Here is a 25,598-nt window from a genome sequence, read left to right as displayed (position 1 = left end):
TGCCTTGGCTTCTTGAGCTGTATTCCACAGTGTCTAGCTAGAAAGGTCTTGGTTCTTGGAGATGAAGAGCAACCTGCCTCAGCTTTTTGAATGATCAGAGAGGTCAAGAGTCAGGCTTGCTCTGCCTGTGTGTTAAAATGTGAATGTCAGAGAGTAATTTTTGGCATTACATTAGGATGGAGTGTGATGACAGAACCTTACAAATAGCTTCTATTTTTAAGTCCAGACTTGACCTCACTCAGCATTTCCAGGAGAGCCCTTGTCTAATGCTTCTTGTGTTTAGTTCCAAGCCATAGGTTCCTTTCAAGGAGCAGTTAGACAGACTTAAGGGCTAGGGAAAACACAGCATTTATTCTGGTTTTGAGTTATTTTTTTGGTTGTTTCATTTACTACCTTAGGAAATGGTTTGTTGTACAACATTTCAGCTGTTTTAAGAGCCATCCAGATGTGCATGTAACTAAATACATTAATGTGAGATTTTCTAGCTCTTACCCAAGAAACCCTTATTTTCCTTACCTTGTTTGTTATACTTGGATACTGTTTTCTGTTTCAAATTAAACAGTGGTAAGGGCAGGAGTGTGCTGCGGCCCAGCTGTCTATTTCATGCTTAGTTGGGATTGGAGCTGGAGAAAGTGGGAAGAACAAGCATTATTGCTATTTAATTCTACTAGATCACTTTGATTAAAGTCCAGGCTGGGCTGTAAGGTGTTACCAAATGACTCACCAGTGCTGATGGAGCCAGAACAGCCCGATCCCTGATATACAGCAAAAAATCATGGATAATGCTACGCTGCTTTTGCTGTCTTTAACCTTGGAGCAGGGGGACTACAGGAATGTTTAGCACTTCTTGTGTTCTGTGCAGCAGCCTGCAGACCGCTGCACAGCCCCACTAGGTCTGTATAGTGAGGAACTTCACTGACAGATCAGGTAGACCCTCTCCTTCCTTCTTCTTCCAAAGGAATGGAGGTGGATGTCCAAGGAGAACTTGAGATTTTTTCCTTGTGCTGTGCAGTTTAGAACATGGGAGCATACTGTTTTCCTGCAGTGCTTGTAGTCTGCTCTACACTGACCTCAACCAGTCCCTAACGTAAATGCACACACACTGGACATGTGTGCTCAGATTGTTGTCTTCTCACTGGTTTCTCCTTCAGGCATCTCCCAGGGCTGCAGGATGGCTGGGAGACTGTGGACTTCAGCAGAGGGAAACTGTCCAGGGGATCCCCACCCTGTTTATTTCAGGGAGGTGGTTTGGTAGCTGTATCAGATCCAGGTACTCAGGAGAGTTTTTCTCTGCCAGTGGCCAACAGAGATGTTGCTCCAAATTTAAGATACTAAAGGAAATGGGGAAAGGCACCACCCACAGTTGTAGGTATCAGTACAGGAGGCATCACTGCTGAGCAATCTTGTATGGTGCTGCTGGAGAGCACCTGCTGCTCAGAGTGGCTCTGTGATACCTGATTATTTTCTTGCTTGCTCCCTCACAAAATACTCGAACTCTGTGGTGGTGGTGCTGTAGAGCTGGAACTGTTCTGTACCTGACTGTGGGAGGAGAGGCAAATGTTCTGTGAATTGAACCAGCAGTACTGAAACAGTAGCTGATGTAGAACAGAGGCAAAATACAGTACAGACAGCTGATGCCAGCAACGTATGTAATGGTGAATTAAAGGTTTTGGCTGGTCAGAGCAGGAGGTGTAGCTTCAGAGGGGTGGTGAAAGGAGCAAGTCCATGTGGTGATTGCATATAAGCATAGTCAGGAGGATAATGCAGTTGGATGGCTTTGTCGGTATGTGGCAAGTGTTGCATTTTTTTACTTACTTTGATAAGAAATAAAGAGGTGGAAGTGGTTTATTTTGAAGCCAAACTGCCTGTGCCACTAGAGTGGTATATTTAGACAGCATGTGAAAAGTGCAGCCCAGAGTTTGTGGTTTCTGGATGGGGTGGTACTCAGGAAGGAATTTCTAGTGCAGAAGACACAGAGAGCAGTGCCCAGTTTCAGGTAAATATTCTGTGAGCTGTAATAATCCCTAATATTTTAATACTGTGCAGCATGACCAGGAATGATTTGGGCAGTGCAGTTAGGCTGGCATGGTCATTCATAGTTGTATTCTTCCTTTCTGCACCTCAGAAGCCGCAAATTCAGCATTTGGCTCCTAACCACAGTTGGCACCATATGTCAGATTGTTGTCTGAAATAAGCTAGATGAGGGGAAGATTTAGGGCTGTGCAGAAGACTGAGATAGGTAGAGGATTTACTGTGTGTGCAGATGAAGTAGTGGCAGATCAAGGTCTTCTGATGGGAGGAGGAGGCATTAACATGTTGGACTTCAAATGGGGGCAGAACAGGTTGGAGGATGTCCTGCTTGTTGTGTAGCTTAGGCCATTCCCAGCAAAAAGTTGTGTGTACATGGAGTGGTGTTATCTCCTTGCTAGTAGCATTAGTGCAACAAAGATCATCTGCACTGGTGCTGCAGGGGGCAGTCGCTTGGCAGTGTGACCTGTTGCTTCTGGAGGTACCAGCCTTACGTGGTGAAGTGGATTTGATCCAAACCGAATTTCAGTGTGTGCAGTTAACTAAGAGAAAGTCCAGTGTCCTCTAGCGAGGGAACTGTGCTGCAGGATGGAGTTACCTTACTGTTTGGAGGCAAGCCTGATGGTAGAATGACTGCTGTCCTTTGTGAACTGGGTGGTTTTGCCCCCAGTTCCTGGCTTTGCAAGGTTGTGGTATTGCAGGAATCTGACTTAGAACAAGTGATGTGTTGTAGGTACTTTACTGTTTCCTGAACCAATGCCTGGGGTCAAACAAAAATTCCATTGGCTTGCAGCTAAAATACACTTTCATGATTGGTTGTTGGCCAGCTGGAGCTTTCACAGCCTGAGAGAAAGTAGTTTCATCAGTAGCTGATTAATATTTGCACTTGACCCAGCATGGCATTAGTGAATGTGAAAGAGGAAATGCAGACTGAAAATGCTTGGGTAAGTGGAGGTAAAACTAGTGCAGGTTACTGATTCTCTGTGGAAAAGTCTTCTGAATTTCACAGGGATGACAATTCCTTAGCTACACGTGTACACATACACAAAACCCCTTCAAATGTAGCAGGAAATACTACTTTTTTTCCTTGAATTTTCATGATCTTGGTATTGTAGATTTCCAAACAAGTAATGTAGTTCAACAGATTGATTTTAAAAAAGGCTGGAAACCAGAGTTTACATCTGTGTGTATAGCAGCTATCACTACATGAATACAGTGTTCCCACTTTAGCTTTAAACAAGTGTGAATTTCAGGTAAGAGTAAGCACAACCCTATCCTCTAATCTTTCCATTTTATTTAGATTTTTGGTAACGAATCTGGTTTCTAGACTGCTCCAGTTAACATCTTATAATATCACCTGTCCGTTATGGAAATGTGCTGTACTGTTTCCCTTAGTGAGCATGATAATTGCTTAGGTGGTCAGATATGTCCTGATGATGGTTAGTCGCTTAAAGTGAGGCAGTTTGAGTTCTCTAGAAAAAAGTCTCTCAGCATCCCAGCATACCTGACATCCTCTTGTCTGTCTGTTTTAGGGTTGTGTCTGAGACGAAAGCCATCGCGTTTACACGACCCAGGAAGTACATTGTTTCATCAGGGTCGGAGACTCCGGAGCTGGGCTATGTTGACCTTCAAACCTTAGCAGACAGCATGTGTCGCTATGACCTCAATGATGTGGACGTAGCATGGTTGCAGCTTGCCAATGAAGAATTCAGAGAAATGGGTGAGCAATGAGTGATGGTTGTTTGTGTTTGTTTTTAAAGGTTTAAGAATAATTTGAGGGCAGCAGCAGGAAGAGATGGGGTAGCCATGGGAAGACGCGCCTGATGTGATTAAGCCATAAGATACAGGCTTTTGTAAGTGCTGAGTAGTATTTGTTTAGACCAGATCGGAGTCTAGCCGCATGGTTGGTTTTTTTTTTTTTTCTCTGCTGCTTTCTATTTCACAAGTCAATTCTCCCAGCGTTCCCGTTTTGCCATCAGGCTTCTTGAAGAGGACATTAGCTAGACTGTTCATTGTTTCCCCAGTTAGTCCTTTCCATTTACTTACTTATTTTTGTCTGTGTCATACCCATATCATCTTTTTAGCTAGCCATGTGGAGTGTAAAGAAAGTAGACAAGGAGTCTTGGGATGTCTGGAGAGCTTAATGCCATGCCAGTTGCACAGGGAATGAGACATTAAGGAACTCCTGTAGCGATCTATTGGAGGAACCTCCCAAACCTTACTGTGCCTGTGGGCTCCAGTTAGGAAGCAGGAAGAAGAGGTGTTGCAGGAGGAACAGCTCTTTCTTTTTCTGCAGGATGACTTGTGCATTGGAAGGGACAAGGAAGCAGGGCAAGAACAGGAATGTTGGTGAATCTGGGTTATGTGTCAGCATTGTGGCAGTCCCCTACTCTGGGTTACAGAATGCTCATACGGGTTTTATCTGGCTGCAGCCCACGTGTGGCATGACGCAAGACCTGGTAAACCACAAACTGACTGTTTAGAACTCTTGAATTAAACCCACATATGACCTAGCCATGACCTGGTCTCTTACCCAAACCTTTTTTCCAGATCTCAGGTCAGGCCTGCTCAGGTTTAGTGTTGGGCTTAAACAAGTCAAGCCAGTTCATAATTGAAGAGTTTAAGTTACTTTTCCAAGTGACCTTCAGGAAAACAGCACCAGCAAGTCCCCTTAGCTTTCTTCAGAATAAAATAAAAATACTTTTTATGATTTTCAGTTGATGCCCATCAGTGTAGATAATCCCTTCTGTCCATCTGTCCTGCCAGAACCAGAGGAGGGCTGCCACAGTGTTACACTGGGGTGTGAGTGGGGAGGTGTGTGAAGCCCTGAAGTGGCCATTCTGCTTGTTTCCTCTTGCTGCCTTCCATCTGCTCCTTGTGGGAAATGTTGGAGGCATTGATCCCTGCTGCAGAGATTTACCCGCTAGTAGGGGAAGCTGGAAGTACTTCCATAGAGTGTTTGTCTTTGACCTGCGGGAGCTAGAGAGGTTTTTAATCCTTCATTTTGTGGAAGTTATGGCTCAGTCACACGGAAAGCTGAAAGGAGGATTTTCTTGTTAAAACACACATCGTAAGGTTGCCATCTTCTGTATGTCACAGGAAACATTAGGTATTAGACCAAAAGTGGGATATCCTAAACCTGTGCTTCTTTGTAGTGATTTAACTATATGGAAATTCTTGTGCTAAACTGACTTGGCAAAAGGAAGATGACTGTTGGCAGTAGCATAGCTGTCCTGGTTTCACCGGGGCTTGTGCGGCATGATTGTGTGGGGAAGGTCAGTGCAGCACCAACCTTGGAAGTATTATGGCCAGCTCATTGTCATGGCAAGTGAAACATGGAAGCCAGAGGGGGAAGCACCATGCTCTTTTTTGATATCTTTCCTGCTGCATCTATGATAGATATTTTTGAGGTCTCTAATGGTAATATAATTAACAAAGAGAGATTATAGAATACTGTAGTACAGTCAGCTTGCAGCTGTGGTGTCATGAATAATTTTCTGATGGATGTCGTTTGAAAAGACCAAGTCCCAGATTAGATGGTGAATGTATTTATTGTCCCAGATTTGATGTTGCATGTATTACTGGTGTGTTTTCACTTGTCAAACCAATTTATTGTCAGTTGGGGTTGCACCCTCTTGAGTTGGAAGTTACAGAAAAAACAGCAGCTGTTGTTAGAAACTTTTAAGTTTGCCGTAAGTATTGCAGCAGATTTTGTCAATGATTTCCTCCCTCTGCCCTCATCGCTTTTGGTTCAAAACACTCTCAAATCCTTCACCAAAGAGTCAACATATGGGTTGCAAAATTGAAGCCGAAGCCATAGACGGGGCTGTACCAGAAGGAAAAATGAGAGCAATACCAGGAAGCCAAAATCAGTTTATGGAAATTTTCCCCAGGATTTTGAAAGATTTCTTTGGATATTGCACTTCTGTTAGGTTAATACAGTTATAAGACAACTTTGACTTTATTTTCCAGTTTCTCTAGTTTATGCTGGAATAGGCTGAGGTTGTCAAGGAATGAAATGTGCCTGCTCGGGGGTTGGCTGTATCTATTCAGCTGCTAAAACAGAAGCTGGAGCTGTGTGTTACCACTCTTTCCCCTGCTCCCCAGGGATGCCTGAGCTGGATGAATACACGATGGAAAAGATCCTAGAGGAGTTTGAACTACGATGCTATGAGAACATGAATCATGCTATTGAGACGGAAGAAGGACTTGGGATTGAATATGATGAAGATGTTGTCTGTGACGTCTGTCAGTCTCCAGATGGAGAAGATGGCAACGAAATGGTGTTTTGTGACAAATGCAATATTTGTGTGCACCAGGTATGGTGGCCCAGGGCACTGTGACGTGTGTAGGGGTGGTGACAGAAACTTTTCAAAACCATTAAAGATACGAGATGGGATTTTTTCCAGTGACATTGATCTGTTCAGTTGCACAGAGTTCATCATCAAGTGGTGGGGTGAATTCAGAAATTATGTAATTGACTAGAATTGTTACATGTGATTTTAGAAGTATCATGCTGAGAGGGTTAAAAGTAGTACTGTTTATGTGTGGAGGAGTTACAAGGTGAGGAGTTGCCTCCCCAGAACAGATGTGTCTTGTTACACATTCTCACCTGGTCACTTCTTGTCCTATATTCATATCCTCTCTGCACAGTATCAGTAACTGAGGCTCAGCAGGGAGGGAAAAAAGGGTTACAGGCAATCAGTGGGGACATAGGGAGGATTTATTATAGTAATTTTAATTTAATGGAGAACTTACAGAGCTGAGCTAGTGAAGCGCTATTATGTGCCCTTTTTGTGCCATTTAAAAAGTCTTCAATTTTAGCATTATCTGTTTCTGTGGATGCTTCTTATTGCAGCAGGTGCTTTTCTGTCAGTCTGTCCTTCCTTCCTTCCCAGCTCTAAGAAGTTTGGTTTGCCATTCATTGTTTTCGAAACTGTGGTTTTGTGAGCAAGAATGGCATTTTTGTGTATGTGTTACTTAAATGCAGTTGTACTAATGATAAAGAAATACACCTGCGAGAGCTGTGAGGTACAGATGGCTTTCTTGTGAGATATGCAGTGAGGTGGATGTTTTTAGACTTGTAGTGGTTCTCTTTCCTTAGTTTCTGATCACATCAAATCTGAAACTTAAGAGGATTAAAACTGACAGTATTGTGGACACAGGTCTCCATAACGGTGCAGTATCTGAAAAAAATGATACTAGTTCGATGCTGTTCTGCATTTTTCCCTCTGAATACAAAGTAAAACCTGATGCTCCTGAGTTAACATTGAGTACTGCACAGCCGAGCTTCTTAGTTGGTGATTCTAGCCTTTTGAGTTAGGTATAGCCCAACCCCTGTTATGTGAGTCTTGGTGATACTGAACTTTGTGGGAGCTGGCTTCTGGCAGGGTTGTCTGTCAGGAGTCCCCTTGCTGTTTGGGCTGGCAAACACATTTTTTTCTTTTTCCCAGATGATGTTGGCAGTGGTTTTTGCCTAACAGCTGGTCATGGCATCTGATCTTTGTGGGGAATGAATGGGTGGTGAGGTTGGCTAAGTTTTTGAAAGCATCCTGAGATCCTCCACAAGATGAAGTGTCTGTAGTGTCGGCAATCCCATAAAGAAGTGTTCGAAAGCTGGGAGAGGCTACATGTAAGCAGCTAAAAAGTAACAGAAATTCACATCATTCCCATGTTTTCTTTCCCCACAGGCATGCTATGGGATCCTGAAGGTGCCAGAAGGCAGCTGGTTGTGCAGGACCTGCGCACTTGGCGTTGAGCCCAAATGTTTGCTGTGTCCTAAGAAGGGTGGAGCCATGAAGCCAACTCGAAGTGGCACCAAGTGGGTCCACGTTAGTTGTGCTCTATGGATTCCAGAGGTAGGTACTGATCCTATGGGAGTGCTGGGCTGCTGGGTTCTGGGAGCAGTATGTTATAAAAACATAGCTCAGCTTCTTGTGTGTTGCTGCAGTGAGCTTAACATACATATGATAGTTCTCAGTAAGACAGTATAAAGGATTTTCAGTAAGGTGTACAGTCTGGCAGGATGATGCATCATCTATAAAGAAATTACATTACCTTTGTCAACCAAAATTAGGCCTCAAAAAACGAGGCCTTTGTTGCTGGCAAATCTCCTTTAACAAGGACACAAAGTACTGCTTTATTTTGTGAAGGGAACATTAAAGGTGTATCAGGAATGTTTGGATGTAGCAGTGAGAGCTCCTGTGGGTTTTCATCCTGCATGGTAATTTCAGAATGGTGGGTTTCACCTTGAAACTACCTCGTTCATGTGGTGAGGAACTGATGTTTTTAAAAAGGAATTGTAATTTTTTTTATTTCCTTACAAATTGAGGAACTTGGAACATGCTCGTTTTGCACATGCATAGAAGGAATTAGATTTCTTTGATAAATTGCTTTCCAGTTAACAGTGTAATGGTCGCTCTGTGGTTTTTAACCTTTTTTTCTTTAAGGTGAGCATTGGAAGCCCGGAAAAAATGGAGCCCATTACAAAAGTTTCTCACATTCCCAGCAGCAGATGGGCACTGGTGTGCAGCCTTTGCAATGAAAAAGTTGGAGCTTCTATACAGGTAATTTAATTGCACAGATATCTGTGTGTTTTGTTTTGTCAGTTTTTAGTAGATACACAAAACTTGTATCTGCCATAAACTTTATTTGATTTCCTGTTTGCTACTATGGACTTAACTGTATAGAGTGCTGTCAATGTTAGCATGTTCTTATTGACTAGTCAGATTTGAATAATAATAGCCAGGTCATCTGTCTGCTAGTCCCTGTTTAGTGACTTCTAAGACAAGTTGGGTATTTCAATGGGAGTTGTGTATAAAGCAGTTGGTTTCACACCACCAACTCCCATTCTTGTGCCAGTGCCGGTTTGTCTCACTGCATACTTTTGAAATTCTCCAGTTTCAGTTGCATTTGGGTTCAGCCTTTCTCACCTTATCCTGTGAACTGTGGCTGTTAAATGATCTGCACCAGGGTATTTTCAGACCAGGCAGTGTCAGTTCACGTGCATATTTATATAGCCTGTAAAGTACTTGCATATCCTCTGCAGTGGAAGATCACTCAGAAATGTTAAATAATCATTTTAAGAACACTTTAAGAATCATTTTAGAATTAGATTGTGAAAACATATTGCCAAGCCCCAAGTTTTTGAAAGAGGAGATACTAGGTTTCTTGAAACACAAGACAAAACTTTGACCTAGCTTACTCACTACCATATGATGGGAGAGCATGAAGACAGGTGACCCACTCTGAAGAAGTAGAGCTCTGTCCATTGTGTTGTGGCTGGCCTTGCGTTGCAGGGTCCAGGGTGGTCAGACCGGCATTAAGACACAAAAGTCCTGCTCTTCTTTGAAATTAGGTTTTATCCATTTACTTTACCCCTCTGCTCTATCTGATAAGGTTACCAGCAAAAGCTGTAAACCAGCACTGCAGCAGTAGTTCCAGTGAAACCTATCAGTCCATTCTCATTTAAGTAATGTATAAAATAGTAAATGTTAAGTTAATAAATCCGTCCACAGCATATAAATTTGCAATCGCAATGCCTCCTTGGAGAGCTGCCCCTTCCTCTTGGCTGCTACTTGGTGGATGCTGTTTTGTCCATTCTGTGGGGTAACCCACGGTAGTTTAAGTTGAATGCTTGAGTGTTTACATATGTCAGTGTGGTATGGAGGGGGGTGTCCTTCCGTATTTGTTCTCCCTTTCTAGTGCTGACACAGGAGGACATGCGCAGACATGACAGCTGCCACTTCAGACAGCTCTGCATTTGAAATTATGGGGAAAGAGACAAAAAATGGCAGTCATGCCTGACATCTTACAGCAGTCGTGAAAATCTTTGGTATCGTTAAAGCTAGCAGTGAGAAATACATAGATTTGTGTTGTGAAATTTTATACAGCAGAGAATAATATTATACAGAGTGACTGCAATGGGGAGGAAGTAGCATTAACTGGAGAAACTAGGGGAGATGGGATTTTTCAGAGATGTTGGGAGATAGGCACAGCAAACAGAAAAGCTGGCAGCTGGAGTGTGTGTGAGGCTGGGCATGGAGCAACCGCAACAAGCTGGGAAAACTGAGACTGTATTCTCCCAGGTTCAGCAGATTTCCTTCTCATGAGACAGGCTTCCCCTTCTCTCAGTAAAACATCAGCCACACTAAGATAATTATTCTGAATGGGAGCAGCTTGGAAACCGTGGCTGGAGTATTCACCTGGACTGTGTGGTGTTCCAGCAGGGCTGCTTTTGCTCTGCTTGTTGGTAACAGGAAAGGGCAAAAGATGGGTTGGTATTTTTAAATTCCTTTTATACGTTGATTTTATTGAAGAATGTTCATTTGAAACTTTTGCACTTTAAATTCTCCTGTACCTTTATATGCCATCTGGCTGCTGAGTGAACCTGAGCAGGAAAATCCAGCAGAGAAAGATATTTGGCTTCTTTACAAAGCACTGTGTAAACATCCTTGTGCAGCGCATTTATTTCTCTTTAAGGTTAGATGACTTGGGTTAAGCATAGTTTTGTTTCCTCCTAGTTAATAGCACCAATGTTCATTTCCACTCTAAATTCTCTTCACTGGAGGCTGAGGTGTGGGTTGATACAACTGCATATGTATGCCTGTGGGTATATACGTACACATATATATTTAAACCTTTCAGTTGTGGCTGGTGATAGCTATGACAGCAGTTTGCAAGAAGAAGTTACATACAAATGAAGTGCTAAATCAGCTGAACTAGTGCCCATCACACCATGATGGCTGGGCTCATAGGGAGGGAAGAAAAAGGACAGAAAACGGAATTTCCTGTTTTCCTCATGTCCCAGATGAAGTGAAAGCTGCAGTCAGTGAAGTAGTGATTGACAGCAATTTAATATTTGACATTATAAAATTGGGATAATGGGAAGAAAACTGCCCTTGGTTGAGGCCTTTTGGGCAGCACAGGTCCCAGTGCTAGGAAGGACTTTTAATTAAAAGTATCAGACTGGCCTGGAGCCCCCAAGGTGTTTTTCCCTCTCTTGCTGGCACAGCCAAAGTGGAATGATTTCCTTTGTGTAATGCTGCCTCACATGTGTGCCCAGTGCTGGTGAGAAGGCTCATCTTGTGGATTTGCTGGTTATTGAATAGGGCGAGGGAGGGGTTAACCACTTATGTCCCACCGGGCCACTTCGTCCTTACCTAGCCTGAAAGCACAAAATCATAAGCCTAATTAAAAGAGAGCAAGGAACTACATGCAGCTTAAAGGAAGAGCACGGGTACAGAGCATTCCTGGCTGCATGAATAGGTTTAGGCAGTCTGGCTTCTTAAATTTGTGTTTGATGAATTTTAATTTAATTTGTGCAGTGTTCGGTGAAGAACTGCAGAACAGCCTTTCATGTTACCTGTGCATTTGACCGTGGCTTGAAGATGAAGACTATCCTGGCAGAGAATGATGAGGTGAAGTTTAAGTCATACTGTCCCACGCACAGTTCCACCAAGAAAGTGGATGAGGAGACTTTCAGTGAAAGCCCAGGTCAGGAGAATGGGATTGGGATTCAGGACGGCTCTCTTCCCGCCCACATTGACCCTTTCCACAGCATGACTCAAAACCAGGAGGAGGCCCACAGAGTCAGCCTCCGCAAACAGAAACTCCAGCAGCTGGAGGATGAGTTCTATACCTTTGTTGAGCCTGTGGAAGTGGCTAAAGTACTGCAGCTGCCAGAGGAGTCAGTGGAATTTGTTTACCAGTACTGGAAGCTGAAAAGAAAAGCCAACTTCAACAAGCCTTTGATTACTCCAAAGAAGGATGAAGAGGACAATCTGGCCAAACGAGAACAGGATGTTCTGTTCAGAAGACTGCAGCTCTTCACACACCTCCGGCAGGATCTAGAGCGGGTAAGGCATAGTACTGCCTGCACATGCTTAAGTGGCACTGCCCTTCATTAGCCAGGTTTCTAAATTACGTTTTCAGTTACTGCCCTTGCATGCAGGTACTTCATGCTGCATCCTCACACAAAGTGGTATTGTCAGAGAAGACCATGAACACTATATTTCTATGGAGCACACCAGTTACTCATTCCAAACAGAGGGTTAGTTCAGAGGCCAGCAAGTCTTGGTAGTAGTATCCAGTCTCCTTATAAGCACGGGATTGTTGTATTTCCACGTACCTGGAGCTTTTGTAGCCTTTAAGGGCTTTCTCTGTGCCTTTCATCTGTTGCACAAGCAGGAAAAGATTATGAACCTTACTTTGATTTGCAGCAGATTGGTGTTTTCATTGACATAGCATAGCATTAACACATACAGACACTGGACTGTCTGTGTAGTAGGTTTGGGAGGCGTGATACTGCACTCCAGTTTTCAGTGTTTAAAGAGCAATTTTGTGTTTTAAGTACATCTTATCTTTTAGTAACCTGAATTCCTTCCTCTTGGGGTTGTTTGGGTTAACCAGTAGAGTTTAAGATCAAATCAGTTTAAGTTTAGAGAACACTTAAGATCAGTTTTAAGTTTAGAGACAGAGTACTGAAATAATTCCAGCTTTTCACATCCATACAGTATGAGGCTCATGGAGACCATGTACAGGACCTGGCTCAGGGGCTCATAACTCAGCCACAGTAACCTGTGGGTGAACTGGAGCCTTTCTTCCAGAGTAATACCTAGCCTTTAAGTCAGGACAGTGGGTGTTCATGCATCTACTGCATTCTTTGTAAAGTCCCAGTGGTTAACTACTCTTCTAAGGAATCATTGCAATTTTACTTGGAAGTTTCTTCTCTAGTTTCAACTAGAAATGACCCATACTAGAAATGGCCTATGACCCTTCTCTAGTTTGGTGAAATGGCATCTCTTGTTTCTGCTGCATGCTCAAGGCTTCTTTTCATGTTCTCTTTGATCAGCTAAATAAGTTGAGATTGTCACTGTGTTCTGTGGATCTTAAATGGTTCTGTAGGTATACTTCCCATTTTTAAGTGCAATGTCAAAACAGGATACATCATTCGAGTAATATTTTACTACTCCATTGTTCCCTGTTGATTTTAATTGAAGTTATCTTGGACATACAGAAAAAAAAGTCTTTTTTTTTCCTCTTCAAGATAATCAAGTTACCCAAGTTTATGAGTGACATTACTGACAGCGTCATCTATCTAGAAACAGACTAAAATCATGTCATCCAGTTTATGGAAGAGGTACTTTGATGGACATGATGTATTTGTTGTGCAGCTGGGCTCAAACAAGGCAAAGAACAAAAGGCCAGGGACTGTCTCAGAAAGGGGACCAGACAGACAAATCCCTGCAAATTAAGATCCACAGAGTAATAACAGTTAGTTAAACATACTGGCTTGCATGGGACTGGAACCTTTAAACAGAGCAGGACCTCGGCACGCAAGGTTACACATCTCAGTGTCCCCTTCTCAGTGACTGTGAGACCAGCCTACAAGGCTGTAATGCACAGGGCACCATACTGCGGCTGCATCAGGATGAGCAAGGAGCCCTGGGAACACTCACATGGACCCCTCAGCAATTTCTTACACTAGGAGAGAAGGAGCAAATGAGCTCTAGGAGAATAATATCTCAATTAAATGGTATTTAAGACTCTTCTGTAAGAAATATGTTCAAGAAGGTTAAAATACAGGTACACTACTAACTTGTTTAAATGGTGTATAGTGCTTAAACTGAATTAAGTCAAAGAGCAGATTGACAACATTATAGAAACGCAATTTCTGTAAAACTCATAACTTGATGTCTTCTAGGTGCGTAATCTCACCTACATGGTGACCCGAAGGGAAAAAATCAAGAGATCTGTTTGCAAAGTTCAAGAACAGATATTTAATACTTACGCAAAGCAGCTGGAACAAGAAAGAGTTTCAGGTATGCTTCAGTGTTGTCTTTTTCACCTAAGACCACAGGTACAAGCATTGAAGGGTTTGGCTACAGGCTAATAGGTAATTCTGAAGGACAGTCAGGACCATGATCATTTATTCTCATTAAGATCTTGTGTAGTCCACCATGCTTCAGCAGACTGGGAGAGATGTGGGTGGGTGGGGCTCTAATAGTGGGCACATTGCTATAGGAACTGGTAGGTCTATGCCCTTGTCTTAAGGGGCACTGAGTGGCTCATGGCTTCAGCTTCTGTCTGGTGTGATTCTTCAATGACTCTTTGTGACAGGAAGACATGACCTAGGTACCGTATGGTACCTCCAGAGTCTCTGCTTTATTAATGCCACTACTTTAGTGAATTCACATTAGTGAATTTTGAAAAGGTAGCACTCTGGTTTTAAAACAAGATGCAGTTTTTTTTCTCATTGCCTTTTCTCAGAAAGATTAATATCCTCAAACTTAACTGCATTAACTAGATTATCATTAAAGTATTCAGTAATAATAAATCACATTTTAGGCAGAATCAATCGGATTCACTTGCTGGTTGCTTCCCTGCCCTGGAGTCTGTCTTAGCAGCTACAGTAGTGCTAGGATTTGTATTTGCTGGAAGTGTAACTGGATGCAGCACAGCTGCAGGAAAGCAAACTACACCAGCAGTATGTTGTGAAACCAAGACATAGCGACATAACTGTGGCCAAATACCCATTGATTGTCAAGAAACACACCAGGTTCTGGGAAGAACAGTGTTAAAATACGTATATGCAAAAGTGGTATTTACCCAGATGTGGAATTCCTTGACTTTAACTTACTTTGTTTACATGTAGGTGTGCCTTCCTCATTCTCCTCCATGGACAATACAGTGCTGTTCAACAGTCCATCTTTGGGCCCCAGTGTCCCTAAGATAGAGGATCTGAAATGGCATTCTGCATTCTTCAGGAAACAGATGGGCACATCCCTAACTCATTCCTTGAAAAAGTCACACAAGAGGGACGGAGTAAGGGAGAGCTTGGGGAATGACAGCAAAGCCATTCTGAGGCAGCCCGGCCAAAAAGAGGGCAGTGCAGCTCCAGGGAGCTTTTTACATTTTGACAAGACCTGTGCAGAAACACGGATTGCATCAGCACAGCAGAAAAATAGCGTAGTTATACCAGACCATAGAAAAAGCCAAGACAATCGTTCACAGTGTGAGGTGACCAAGGCAGAACTAAAAGAAAAGACTTCTAAACACAACCACAAACCACTGAGACCTACAGAACTCTCTCAGAGGCAATCAGAAAATAAAAGGGCTGTGAACCACTCCAGTGGTAGGTCAGCACCTGGCATGCGGAGGGATATAGTGCCTAAATGCAACGGGGGTCTTGTGAAAGTAAACTCTAACCAGACAGCTGCAGTTCAAGTGCCTATGACACCCACGAGCCCAGTGAAAAACTGGGGTGGATTCCGAATTCCAAAGAAGGGGGAAAGGCAACAGCAGGGTGAGAGCCTAGAGGAGACCTGCCGCCAGAGCTCCAGCTACCCCTACTTGGGCAGAGTTTCCCCGAAGGACAGAGCAAAAAGCAAGCTCAAGCCCGACAGTGAGAATGATGGGTATATCCCTGATGCCGAAATGAGTGACTCAGAGACTGAAGTGGCTGAAAAGAAGTGCCGGCAGCAGAGGCTCAGTCCAAACAACACTATGAGCAGAAGGACAGACATTATCAGGAGAAGCATTCTGGCATCCTGACTGGACACAGGGACACAGAGTCACTGCCTACAAGCCAACTCCATATTATTTATTGATTTTTGAAAAAGAAGAATTAGACTGATGATGACCTGTTATTCCTGAGCTACATAAACATGTTTACATGCACTTAAAGCTGTTTTTTTTCCGTCTCTCATTCTTTGAGAAGTTTGAATCTCCTTTATTTGCAACTATCCTGAGTAAGCAAAGGAATGATGGGATTTGTGATGAACACTGAAGTCACAGAAACCTTTTAAAAGAGGCTAGGGTGGGTAGGGGGCAGTAGGCTGCATTCATCCCTTTTAGCTAAAAAGCATTGATAAAATTTTACTTCCTTCCCCTGCCTTCTGGAAAAGCACAAGCTCTTAATTTATAAGTAGCGTGTACTGAATGGAAGATGGTTGTTTAACCATACTGCACTGCTAAATATCTCATTACAAATGGTCACTTTTACCTTGGGTGGTGGTAGTCTTTCTCCTCTCTTTGCAGATGTTTCCTGTTGCATTCAGTTTCAGCAGAGGTGGCAGCTCAGACCTGTCTGAAAGCTCCAGAGTTTACATGTACATATACCTATGAGGTGACCAGATTTAACCATGCTGTTATGCTGGAGGAGGAGGAAGGGACTGGTCAGGGCTGCAGCTGTATTACACTGCAGCAGCTGGGAAAGATGCAGACTGAGCACGAGGACGCTCTCAAAATGGCTCAGTTCTGAGAAGGGAACCGGTGGGAAGCTTGTGGGTTACAGCACCCCATGAAATAACCCACCATCATTTAGTCAGTCACCTGCCTCTGTGAGTATGGTGACAACTCCAGAGAGAAATTTCAAAGGCACTAGTTTGTAGGATTTCCCAAAGTCCACTGCAGACGCACTAATGGTACGTACTGGGAAAGTCAGGCTTAGGATGCTAAAGGGTTGCTTTAAAATGGACATGAATATATATTTTTAAATAGAATAAAATGGAAAGGCAATAAATTGTGATTAGCTCTTTACAGTCAAATGAAGAAAAACTACTTCATTCTATTCTGGACTAGATTTGATGGAAGAAGGATCTCGTATTCTGGTTGTATACTTTTTTAGTAATTGCAGATGGCAATAACTGGTAAGCTAGGAGCAATAATATCAACAGATCATTAGGGTACTGTTGGGCCAAGTAGAGTGCACATCTAACTAGTGTGTTCGGAGCCTCCAAGTTTTGGAATTCTGTATAGCTGCAAGTCAGGTATGTACTGGTGAAAAAGCTGAAGCAGCAGTGTGTTACACAAAGGCATTAAAAAACCCCTCCTTTCCTACTCCTAGTCTGCTCTTACATCCCCTCACTTTTTAGTGTTAGACCCTTGCTTCCTGAGTAGGAGACATTTAAAGCCCAGCAGAACTCTGCCATAAATGAGTCTTCCAGAGGATTCAATCAAACAAGGCTTATTAACACCCTGTCTTGCTATGCAAGTTATCGCTTAATGAAGTATTTCAACTGAACATATCCCTATCAATAGTTTCACAACTCCAAAGTCTTACCCTATAGAGGGAGGGGGATTGTGCATAAGATAGTGTACTTTTAAAACAGATTGCTGGTCCCAAGAAGTTAGGTGAATGTCAGGACTTCCAGAGGTGAAAGTCAGACAGGGCACTGGAGAATCTGAAGTTAGAGTTATTCTTGTGATGTGTTAAAAGTACTTACTTGATCGACCATCACCAGACAGACAACAGGTGAATGCAGGTAGGTTCTGCTCAACATGCAAGGTTTTCCAAACAGGCGCTGTGCTTTTCTGTAATAACAAAGCTTGTACCCATATATGGAATAGTTTGTTAAGCCATAGAAGGAGTCTAAATTTCGATGCTTAAGTAAACATCTAAATTTTGATGCTTAATAAACATTTAACCTCGCACCAGATTGAAGGAGTTACCTTGTTAATTTGCACTATGATGAACGCTAAGGTTGTGCAGAATTAATGCCTTACCTGTTCTGCTACCTGCTGTTTAGGTTAATAAGCTTTCTAACTTTTGAAGTTAAATTGAACCAAAACCAAAAACCTGTAGGACTGCAGGATGCTCAGCTCTGTACGTTAGGTTTGTCCCCCATGCTTCACTGTCAGCAGAGGAGGTGTTGGAAGTACAGCAGTGACAGTACAAACCTGCCCCATCTTTTATTGTGATAGAACCATTTGCTGCATTTCTGTTTTTATAAGCATTTCCTTCTCTTGTGCAGACTGACCAACAGATCTTTGACTATGATTGGTGTATTTTGTCCAACTGTAGGTTAGTTGAAATTCTGTCAAGTTGCCTGGAATGCCATTTGTTAGGCTGCAGACTCACACAGACCTAAATGAAGGGTTACCCGTGTTGTGTATAAATATTAATTTCAGAGATTTGAGAAGATTTGTCATTACATTTGTAAAATCTTGTACAGAAGATTTTTCACTATGTGCCTAGCTTTGGTGTTCATTCAGCTGAAATTAAATAAGAAAGGTGCATGAAGAGAAACAGAAATAAAAAGTATATGTAGAGATGACTATTTTATATTACATGGCCCACTCTGTATTTATTTTCTCCCTTTTTTGAAGTATTTATAAAGACCTAGTTGAAGACAGCTGTTATTTTTTGTTAGAATATTCAGTAGACTTGTGCCTTTTTGTCTGTATGTGAATAAATGCTGTACATTTTTGCAGTATCCTTGCCCAGTGTTTTAGAATTCACAGTAGTTGTGTTTGAGGTTTTACATAAACACTGTGATGATACGAAAAGCTCTCATAGTTAACACCAGCATTTAATTTGGATTATTACAGCTATTAAAATGCAAAGAAAGGGGGTGGTTTTTTTTTTGGCTTTTTTGCCTTTTTTTAGGAAAAGAATTTTGTTACTAGCAGCTGTGCTTGTTCCATCAACAGAAGATTGTCTGATTTTTTCCTTGAAATCCTCAAAGAGCTGTTGCTTACCTCAGATAGTTTAGTTGTTGATGTCTGATGTCCTTCCAACATCCATCATCTTCATACGTATCCCACTGAACAGGAACCTGAAGTTTCTGACCTGGAGCTCTTCAGGATTAGTGTGCTGAATGTACATTCACTCTATGAACTGCCTCTAGTCAAGCAACACCGACAGAATGTTTGCTGCTGCAGCAGGATCTTGAGGAGACAAAGTATGCAGGGCTTCCTCTAAACTCAAGCATGGAACAGACTTGCAGCAGAGCAAGTAAAGTGAAAGACTGCAAAGGCGTATGCCTAGTAATACATCCTGAAAACCAGCTGTGGGCAAGTAATTTTTCTCAGATCTGTACTTGTATCACATGCACTCCCATTGCAGGCACTGCGAGTGGCACCCCTCAATACATTTCATAGAATGAGGATTAAAGAATGACTCCACGAGGGGTTACTAGTACAAGCTTATCAAGGTGTGGATGAGTCTGAAAGATGTTCTGGCAGCTGCTGTATGGATACTGCTGACAGCAGCCTTTCTGAAAGGCACTGTGCTGCTGGGGTGACACGAGTAAGGCTGGGTCAGGCCTGAGGACAAGCTCTGGCTTGGTGCAGGAAGGTACAAGGCATTTGTGAAGACCTTCAGTTTATCTCACCTGTCAGTTTATCATCTCACCTATTCCCTAGAATCATCTCAACTATTTCCCTAGAAAATTTTCTTACACATAGTCAAGAACAAAATTTTACTCAAGGGAAACAATATCACACTAGAGAATGTTTAAAATGCTTAGAAACTGGTGTTGAGTGGAAAAGTGAAAACTTCAGTGACAGAGTGACAAGAAATATACAGATAGAAACAAATGTAAAAGAACCAAGACAGATACTGCACAATTACCTGAAACAACCTAATATCATAGGGGAAAGAGCAGGACTTCCCTAATAAGCAAACCTCAGATTTTACTTCCCTCAGCAGGTGCCTTTCCAAATCCAGCTTGTGAGCCACATGCCAGCAGCCTCCTCTAGAAGCTAAACAGAAATGAGAGGTGGTGGTGGCTGACCAACTTCATTTGGCCACAGTCCCTTTTGTGGTTTGGACAGAAGTATTTGGTCAGTTTTTAGCTTCTTAGAGGGATTAGGCAGAGAGGAGGGCAATCTTTTTCTTTCTTGTGTCCTCTGCCATAATTCTGCTGCCCCTCGACTATTAAGTGCTTGTGTCATCACTGCGTTTTGTATTTTGGCAAGTAACCATTACACAAAAACTAGACCACAAGTTGAAATGAATACACCCGTAACTAAAAGGGAATGAAATAGATTCCTTCTGTGCTTCAAGGAACAAATGCACAAATAATGTTGCTCAAAAACTTACCTGCCATTTCGAGCTGGGTTTCACTTCCCAGCTAGAGCCTCTATTGAAGGTGTGATGGGATGAACAGCTCACACAAACCCTTCCAGATGGGCTGTCATTTCAGATGTGCATTATGCAAATGGTAAAAAAAAAGGTGGTTGGTATCACACAGACGGTTGATTGATGACAGTCTCACTGCAACAGACATTTGGAGTTTCCAGACAATGTGTCCATGTTGCTTTGAAAAATCTTGGAAGTCTTTAAGCAGAATTATAGATTGCAGTTGATACAGGTACAGGTACCAAACTGACAAAGCACTAGGAAAGAAGTGTGTACAACTGCAGGACAAGGTAACGTTCTCTGTGGAAAGCAGAAATTATTCTTGAGGTTGCATCCATTTTGCAGGCCCTACTGAAACAGCAGGTTTTCAGGAGGTGGCACCAACTCTAACCTTCATGTGATGAACAACCTGTGTTTGTCCTCTAAAATGTGAATGGTGAAGATCCACTGTGACAGATGCATGGGTTAGTCCCACAAAACAGCTTTTGTGAAGCCCTGGGTAAGCATTATCTACCAACTGAATTAGAAGTTACAAACCAGAATTACACTCTTCACGTTTAAGAGGAAAGAACAAGAAACTACATTACTTCAAAATCAGCACCTATCAAATGTTTATAATATATGCTGAAAGAGAAAACAGAGTTCAGCTCTCATTTTAGAATGTTACTTACGAAGTTTCTCAACTACCAAAGAAAAATACGTGCGCAAGAGGATTACCACATACTGGCATTTCTAGAATTTAAATACACCATTTCAGAATGCACAGAAGCTGGAAGACTTCACCAGCTTTGTGCTGATTGAAGTAACAGAGCACTCAAGTTCCCAGACAAGGAGAGCAGACTAATGGACAAACAAGGAACAACTGTAAAATAGTAATGAGCAGGAAAAAACACAACTGAAGAAAGATATGGTCTGAACAGCATTTTATTTACAAACTTTTTCAAAGAGGCATAAAACCAAACTGAACCAAAATCTTAACACTGGAAGGTAAGGAAGGCATTTCGCAGCTACATTTAAGTCCTTTAAATGACATTTTGTGGTATTCTTCCAATCTTTAGTATGCCTACAGATAGAGTATCTTGATCCACCCCTTTCTTACCTAAATAAACTAGGAAATGTTTATTTAAACATTTAGATAAAACATTAAGAATGGTTTAGATTTAGATCTAATCATTTAGGTTAAACATTAGAACTTAAAATCTAAGTTTTTACAAGCCTTGCTATGCATTTGGGCACCTCTTTGAAGGAGGGACATTCCACAGGCCTCCTGTCCAAGCTGGATGGGGCTTGGAGCAACCTGATGTAGTGGAAGGTGACCCTGCCCGTAGCAGGGAGTTAGAACAAGATAGCTTTTAAGGTCTCTTCCAACCCAAATTGTTCTATGATGACTTCAGTGCTTCAATATGAAGTTTCTCCATCAATCTTCTTACCTCCAACATGGTGTGAAGAAACAATGCAGGTGTTTACATATCTTCCACCTCCTTCAGGGGAGCAGCTTTTTTCTTCTGTGCTGTTATGAGGCTGAGCTGTAACTACAACCCACCAGACAGTTTTGTATGTAAGTTTTTGTAAGATCAAAGTATCAATATATCTTCAGTACAGAAGGCGTCATGAAGGAGAGGGAAAAAGTACAGGTAAGTGGGCATTTGGGGAAAGCAGCAGAATTCACAATGCACTCCATAGATGACTACTGCTTTTGTTTTATTTGAGATCCCAAAGAATTCAAGATTATCAAAGATTAGGAAAAGTACACTTTCAATACATCTACATAGAATACACAAAGTTTAAACCTGTGCAAACATTAGCCTGTATTTTTTATGTTTCCTACTGAATTACTATTATTAATGATTACTATTACTAATAAGCTAAGATTATATATATAATATTATGTATATATAATAATTACTATTACTAATAAGCTAGGATTACTATTCTTTGTAGTCACTGAACTAACCACGATAAAAAATCAATTTCTAGACTCCCTAATAGTGCAGCTCTAGCCTACACTGGATCTAATTTTACAGGTAAGCTGGATACTGTAATGAGAATAGGCAAGTCAGAAAGTAGTCCTCAACTGACAGGTTCAGAATACAGAGAGGATCTACCATTCTGAATCTCAGGAAATACATGCGTAACTGTTTAGTCTTATGAGAGCTAAAAGAGAACAAACACCTCCTTTCAGATCCAAAAGAGTGGACATGCTTTTAGCTCTACTCCTGGAGAACTCTTTTCCCAGCCTTTAGTGGGAACAGTGCTGGTATGTCTTTTCTGGGGTGGGTTCAGGGGAAGAGGAAGGAGCTTGGCACAGAAGTCTTTCAGTCATTACAGAGAAGCTTTGCCTGAGAGCAGGCAGCAGTAACCTCTGCCAAGCCTGAAGAGGGCAAGGCAGTTCTGAAGACTGGTAGCAAGATCCAGGCAACAATTTGGCTGCTAAACATCTTACAAATCTCTTTGTTACCTTTCAGAAGGAGACCGCTAAGGAATAGTTAATTATCAAGGTTTTCAGGAACAGCAAGATCTCTTCTTACATCACCAGCTGACCTTGTTATGACAGAGAACATCTACAGCCAGTAAACGCACCTTAAGTTATGACAGTTTGGCAGATACTCGCTGCTGTTAGGGAAAATTTGCCTTTTGTCCTAACTAGACAATTTGGATCTACCAAGCATATTTTGTCTGCAGCTCACATGGGATTCCCTTCCCTTAAAAGGCTGTAATTTGCAAATAAGTTTCCTAAGTCACTGTAAAAAAAAAAAAAAAAAAAAATCAAAAAAAAACCCCAAACCAAACCAGGAGGCAGGAAGACCACATTTACTTAACAGGAGACCAACCCGAGTTACAAGTTTGCTTGGCAAATAAGTGAGCCCAGTGTACAACCCCCTTGTGGGATTTGCTTCAAGTATAGCTTGAATAGCATGGAAAAAGAATGCTGGATGTGGAAAAAACCTACCAAATGTCCAGCAGAGGAAATACAGAATTATAGTAGTATGAGGTTTAGATAATTAAAGACCAAAGTTTCTCTCTGAGGAGAAGAAGACTTTTCATTCCAATATCCCTAATGTCTAGAAATACTGACCAGTATTGCTCAAACAGAGTTGTAAGAGAACTGAAAAAAGAAGGCAGCAACAGTTCGGCTCATTAAGTGATCACAGTGATGCCACAAGGAGGATGTGGGCATATAAATGGCCCTAACAGACATGTCTTGTCTGAAGGTTTTGGAATTACTGAAACATGGACTAGGCATGTTCACTATGGCAGTGAGATACATAGAACATCCCCTTTCTTCTCCTGGCCTAGAAAAAAAACAAGTTTTTTCTAGTTGGTCTGCACAACTTTCAGTATTTTTGACATTAAGTGCAAGAGATCTTGCACTTACTGTAGGTAGCTGACGCTGACTGCAGTGAGATGTACTCCTCCAACAATCTCTGGGGCCACAGCTACTGGAGACTACTAATGGAAATGCAGGTGCACAGACAAGATAATTCTGAAGTTTACATGATGCAGGCTGCAATTTGATGAACACTGAACTTGTCAGCCTGCAACTATTTCACACTGTTTCCATGCACTCTTTGTGCAGCCACACAATGAATTAGACCATTGAACTTATCTGGCTGAAAAAAGCAGAGAATTCCCACAAAACAGCTATGCTGCCTCCCAATTTTTATAAAGGCAGTTCTGTAGCCATCAACCCAAGGCATGCTTTGCTTTGTATCAGACTCCCAAGAGACAAGTGTAGACATCAGTGCAACATTTGCTCTTTAGCACGTGAAACCATCATTTGTGACTGCTGCAGTAGGTAAGCCTGCTTTATGTAAGCAGGAGCTGGGTTATTTGTCAGAGGTTTTATTCCTCTTTGTTAATTTGCTCCCATTTCTGAAGATGGAAATGATCATACACCTTCATTCACACATTTTGAACTACACAAGCTTAATTTGCATCAAATTTGTTTCCATAAACAAATTATACTGTCACTTAAACATCCTGTCAGAAGGTGGCATTTAATTGAATATGCATCAGTTTTGTCATGATGCACCCAAAACACAAGCTTGTTGTTAAAACTGTATTAGTAAGAATGCACATAAATGATCACGTCTGCTTCAGGAATAATACAAAATGGTTATTTTTGTAATATTCAGTGGAAAGATTTAAATGCACTTGGGTAACATGGTGTTTATTTGTTCTGTACCTTTTGAGTTGCCGTAGCTGCCCTCTGTTCTGCCTGGTTTAGACGCTTTTGAAGCCTATTGATGTATTCTCGATATTCCCTCATTAATTTTTCATCCTGTGGAATTGAAATACCTCATTACAAATGCAAAGTTCTTTTTACGGGATCCATACATACTGCAGTGAAGAAGCTTAGAACAAGAGTAACCTCACAAGTGGAACTGTTCACCACTTACAAGACGTCAGACATACAGCTGAAACATTATATAAAGAATTTCCAGCCCAAGTATCATATCCTATGACTTTTCCAAACATAGTGATCTGCAGAGAAAGTTTTACTCACTCCACCATGTTGAAGATGCATAAAAGCTGATATTTTAATCCAGGTAATTTAATTCACAATATCTTAAAATGTGTTTTATTTAGCTATACTTCAACTATACTCAAACAGACAAAGACTACACTAGGTAATACTAATGAGATAATAAACTTGATACAGATATGTTCTCTTCAGCAAAGGGTCTGTATAAAGTCTTCCAGAACTATATTTTACTTACAAAAATCTATCCTTGCATCAGCCCCATTTTTCTTCTCTAAATAATCTAGCATTACAAAAAACAACACTGGAGGATTTACCCTGATTAGAACTGCATGTTATCCCAGATTTATGAGGCTGACAGGATAGCTGTTTTCTAAAGTGGCCATTATTTACTGAACAATGCAATTCCAAGACAACCCTGCCATTAATCTTTAATGGATACCGCTATATACATATATGCACATACAGTGTAAATTCTACTATAGACATAGTATGCTGAGAATGTGGTATCTCTGCATATACTACATTATCCACAACACAGTGCCTTCTCCTTTGTAGAGGTATGTGTGCATAGACAGGCAAAATGACTTTGCAGATATTTCCTGTACTGTCTAAAACTGCCAGATTATGAACCCTGAAAAATGATCGCCTCTTTATCTTTCCTTGTAATTTGAGAGTGAAGGTCATTTGACCTCCTGCAATTTGAACATGTCAGTTGGCAGAAAGAGCAGGGGTTTCCTATTATGACTACTTCTGTCAAAAATCCTTAGTTTTTAACAAGCCAACAACATAGCTCACCTCAATAGGTTTCTGTTATTATCCTAATGTACATGCACCAGCTTGCAACTGAAAGTATTTGTCATATCAGTCAATCTTACCTCGGTTGCCTTTTCATTTGCAACTTCCAGTTGAGAAATGAGCTCCTGGTTACAAATTTTTTGTTGACTTAGCTCTCTTCTATTAATCAAAAGTAAAGATGTTGATTAACACACATTAGGGCATCAGTTATTGGAATATAATTTCATATGTTACTTTCTTGCAGTTTAGGCCTTATGGTATATTTTTAATTACAGAATTGCTCTTAAAACATTGATTTCAAAAGCACTACACAGCTAGAATTGCTTCACGATGAGATTCAAAACTATAATGCCAGAGGAATGGGATGTATTCAATACAACTTTGTCAAGAGCATTTGACATTTTACTTTTTCTTTACTGAATC

The 25,598-nt window shown here is 41.5% G+C and overlaps 2 protein-coding genes across 9 annotated transcripts in view; one reads left to right on the top strand and one right to left on the bottom strand.

Annotated features, from left to right (window-relative positions):
- The window catches only part of JADE1 (jade family PHD finger 1), a 39,167-nt gene extending 23,532 nt beyond the window's left edge, over nt 1–15,635 (top strand). For 7 of the 8 annotated variants that reach the window (XM_061442516.1, XM_061442481.1, XM_061442492.1 and 4 more), the window contains 7 exons: nt 3,561–3,748; nt 6,136–6,347; nt 7,719–7,886; nt 8,478–8,594; nt 11,355–11,885; nt 13,733–13,850; nt 14,684–15,635. In XM_061442516.1, the coding sequence (XP_061298500.1) occupies nt 3,561–3,748; nt 6,136–6,347; nt 7,719–7,886; nt 8,478–8,594; nt 11,355–11,885; nt 13,733–13,850; nt 14,684–15,582 (2,233 nt within the window). In that variant the 3' untranslated portion in view covers nt 15,583–15,635. Of the gene's footprint in view, nt 1–359; nt 1,271–3,560; nt 3,749–6,135; nt 6,348–7,718; nt 7,887–8,477; nt 8,595–11,354; nt 11,886–13,732; nt 13,851–14,683 lie in introns of those variants that run through there. The other variant, XM_061442501.1, reaches the window with a different exon arrangement.
- A 5,540-nt stretch (nt 15,636–21,175) lies between these two features.
- Nucleotides 21,176–25,598, bottom strand: part of SCLT1 (sodium channel and clathrin linker 1) — a 33,332-nt gene continuing 28,909 nt past the window's right edge. The window contains exons 20-22 of the mRNA XM_061442535.1: nt 25,256–25,334; nt 24,081–24,176; nt 21,176–21,420 (exon numbers count right to left, since the gene is read on the bottom strand). Coding sequence (XP_061298519.1) covers nt 21,358–21,420; nt 24,081–24,176; nt 25,256–25,334 — 238 coding nt within the window. The 3' untranslated portion in view covers nt 21,176–21,357. The remainder of the gene's footprint in view (nt 21,421–24,080; nt 24,177–25,255; nt 25,335–25,598) is intronic.

Source organism: Pezoporus flaviventris, unplaced genomic scaffold, assembly GCF_033815535.1.
Source record: "Pezoporus flaviventris isolate CSIRO_AGI_PZ_B2104156 unplaced genomic scaffold, CSIRO_AGI_Pfla_v1 ptg000002l, whole genome shotgun sequence".
NCBI lineage: Eukaryota > Metazoa > Chordata > Aves > Psittaciformes > Psittacidae > Pezoporus > Pezoporus flaviventris.
Note: the sequence above shows the minus strand (reverse complement) of the source record. Positions and strands in the feature narration are given on the sequence as shown.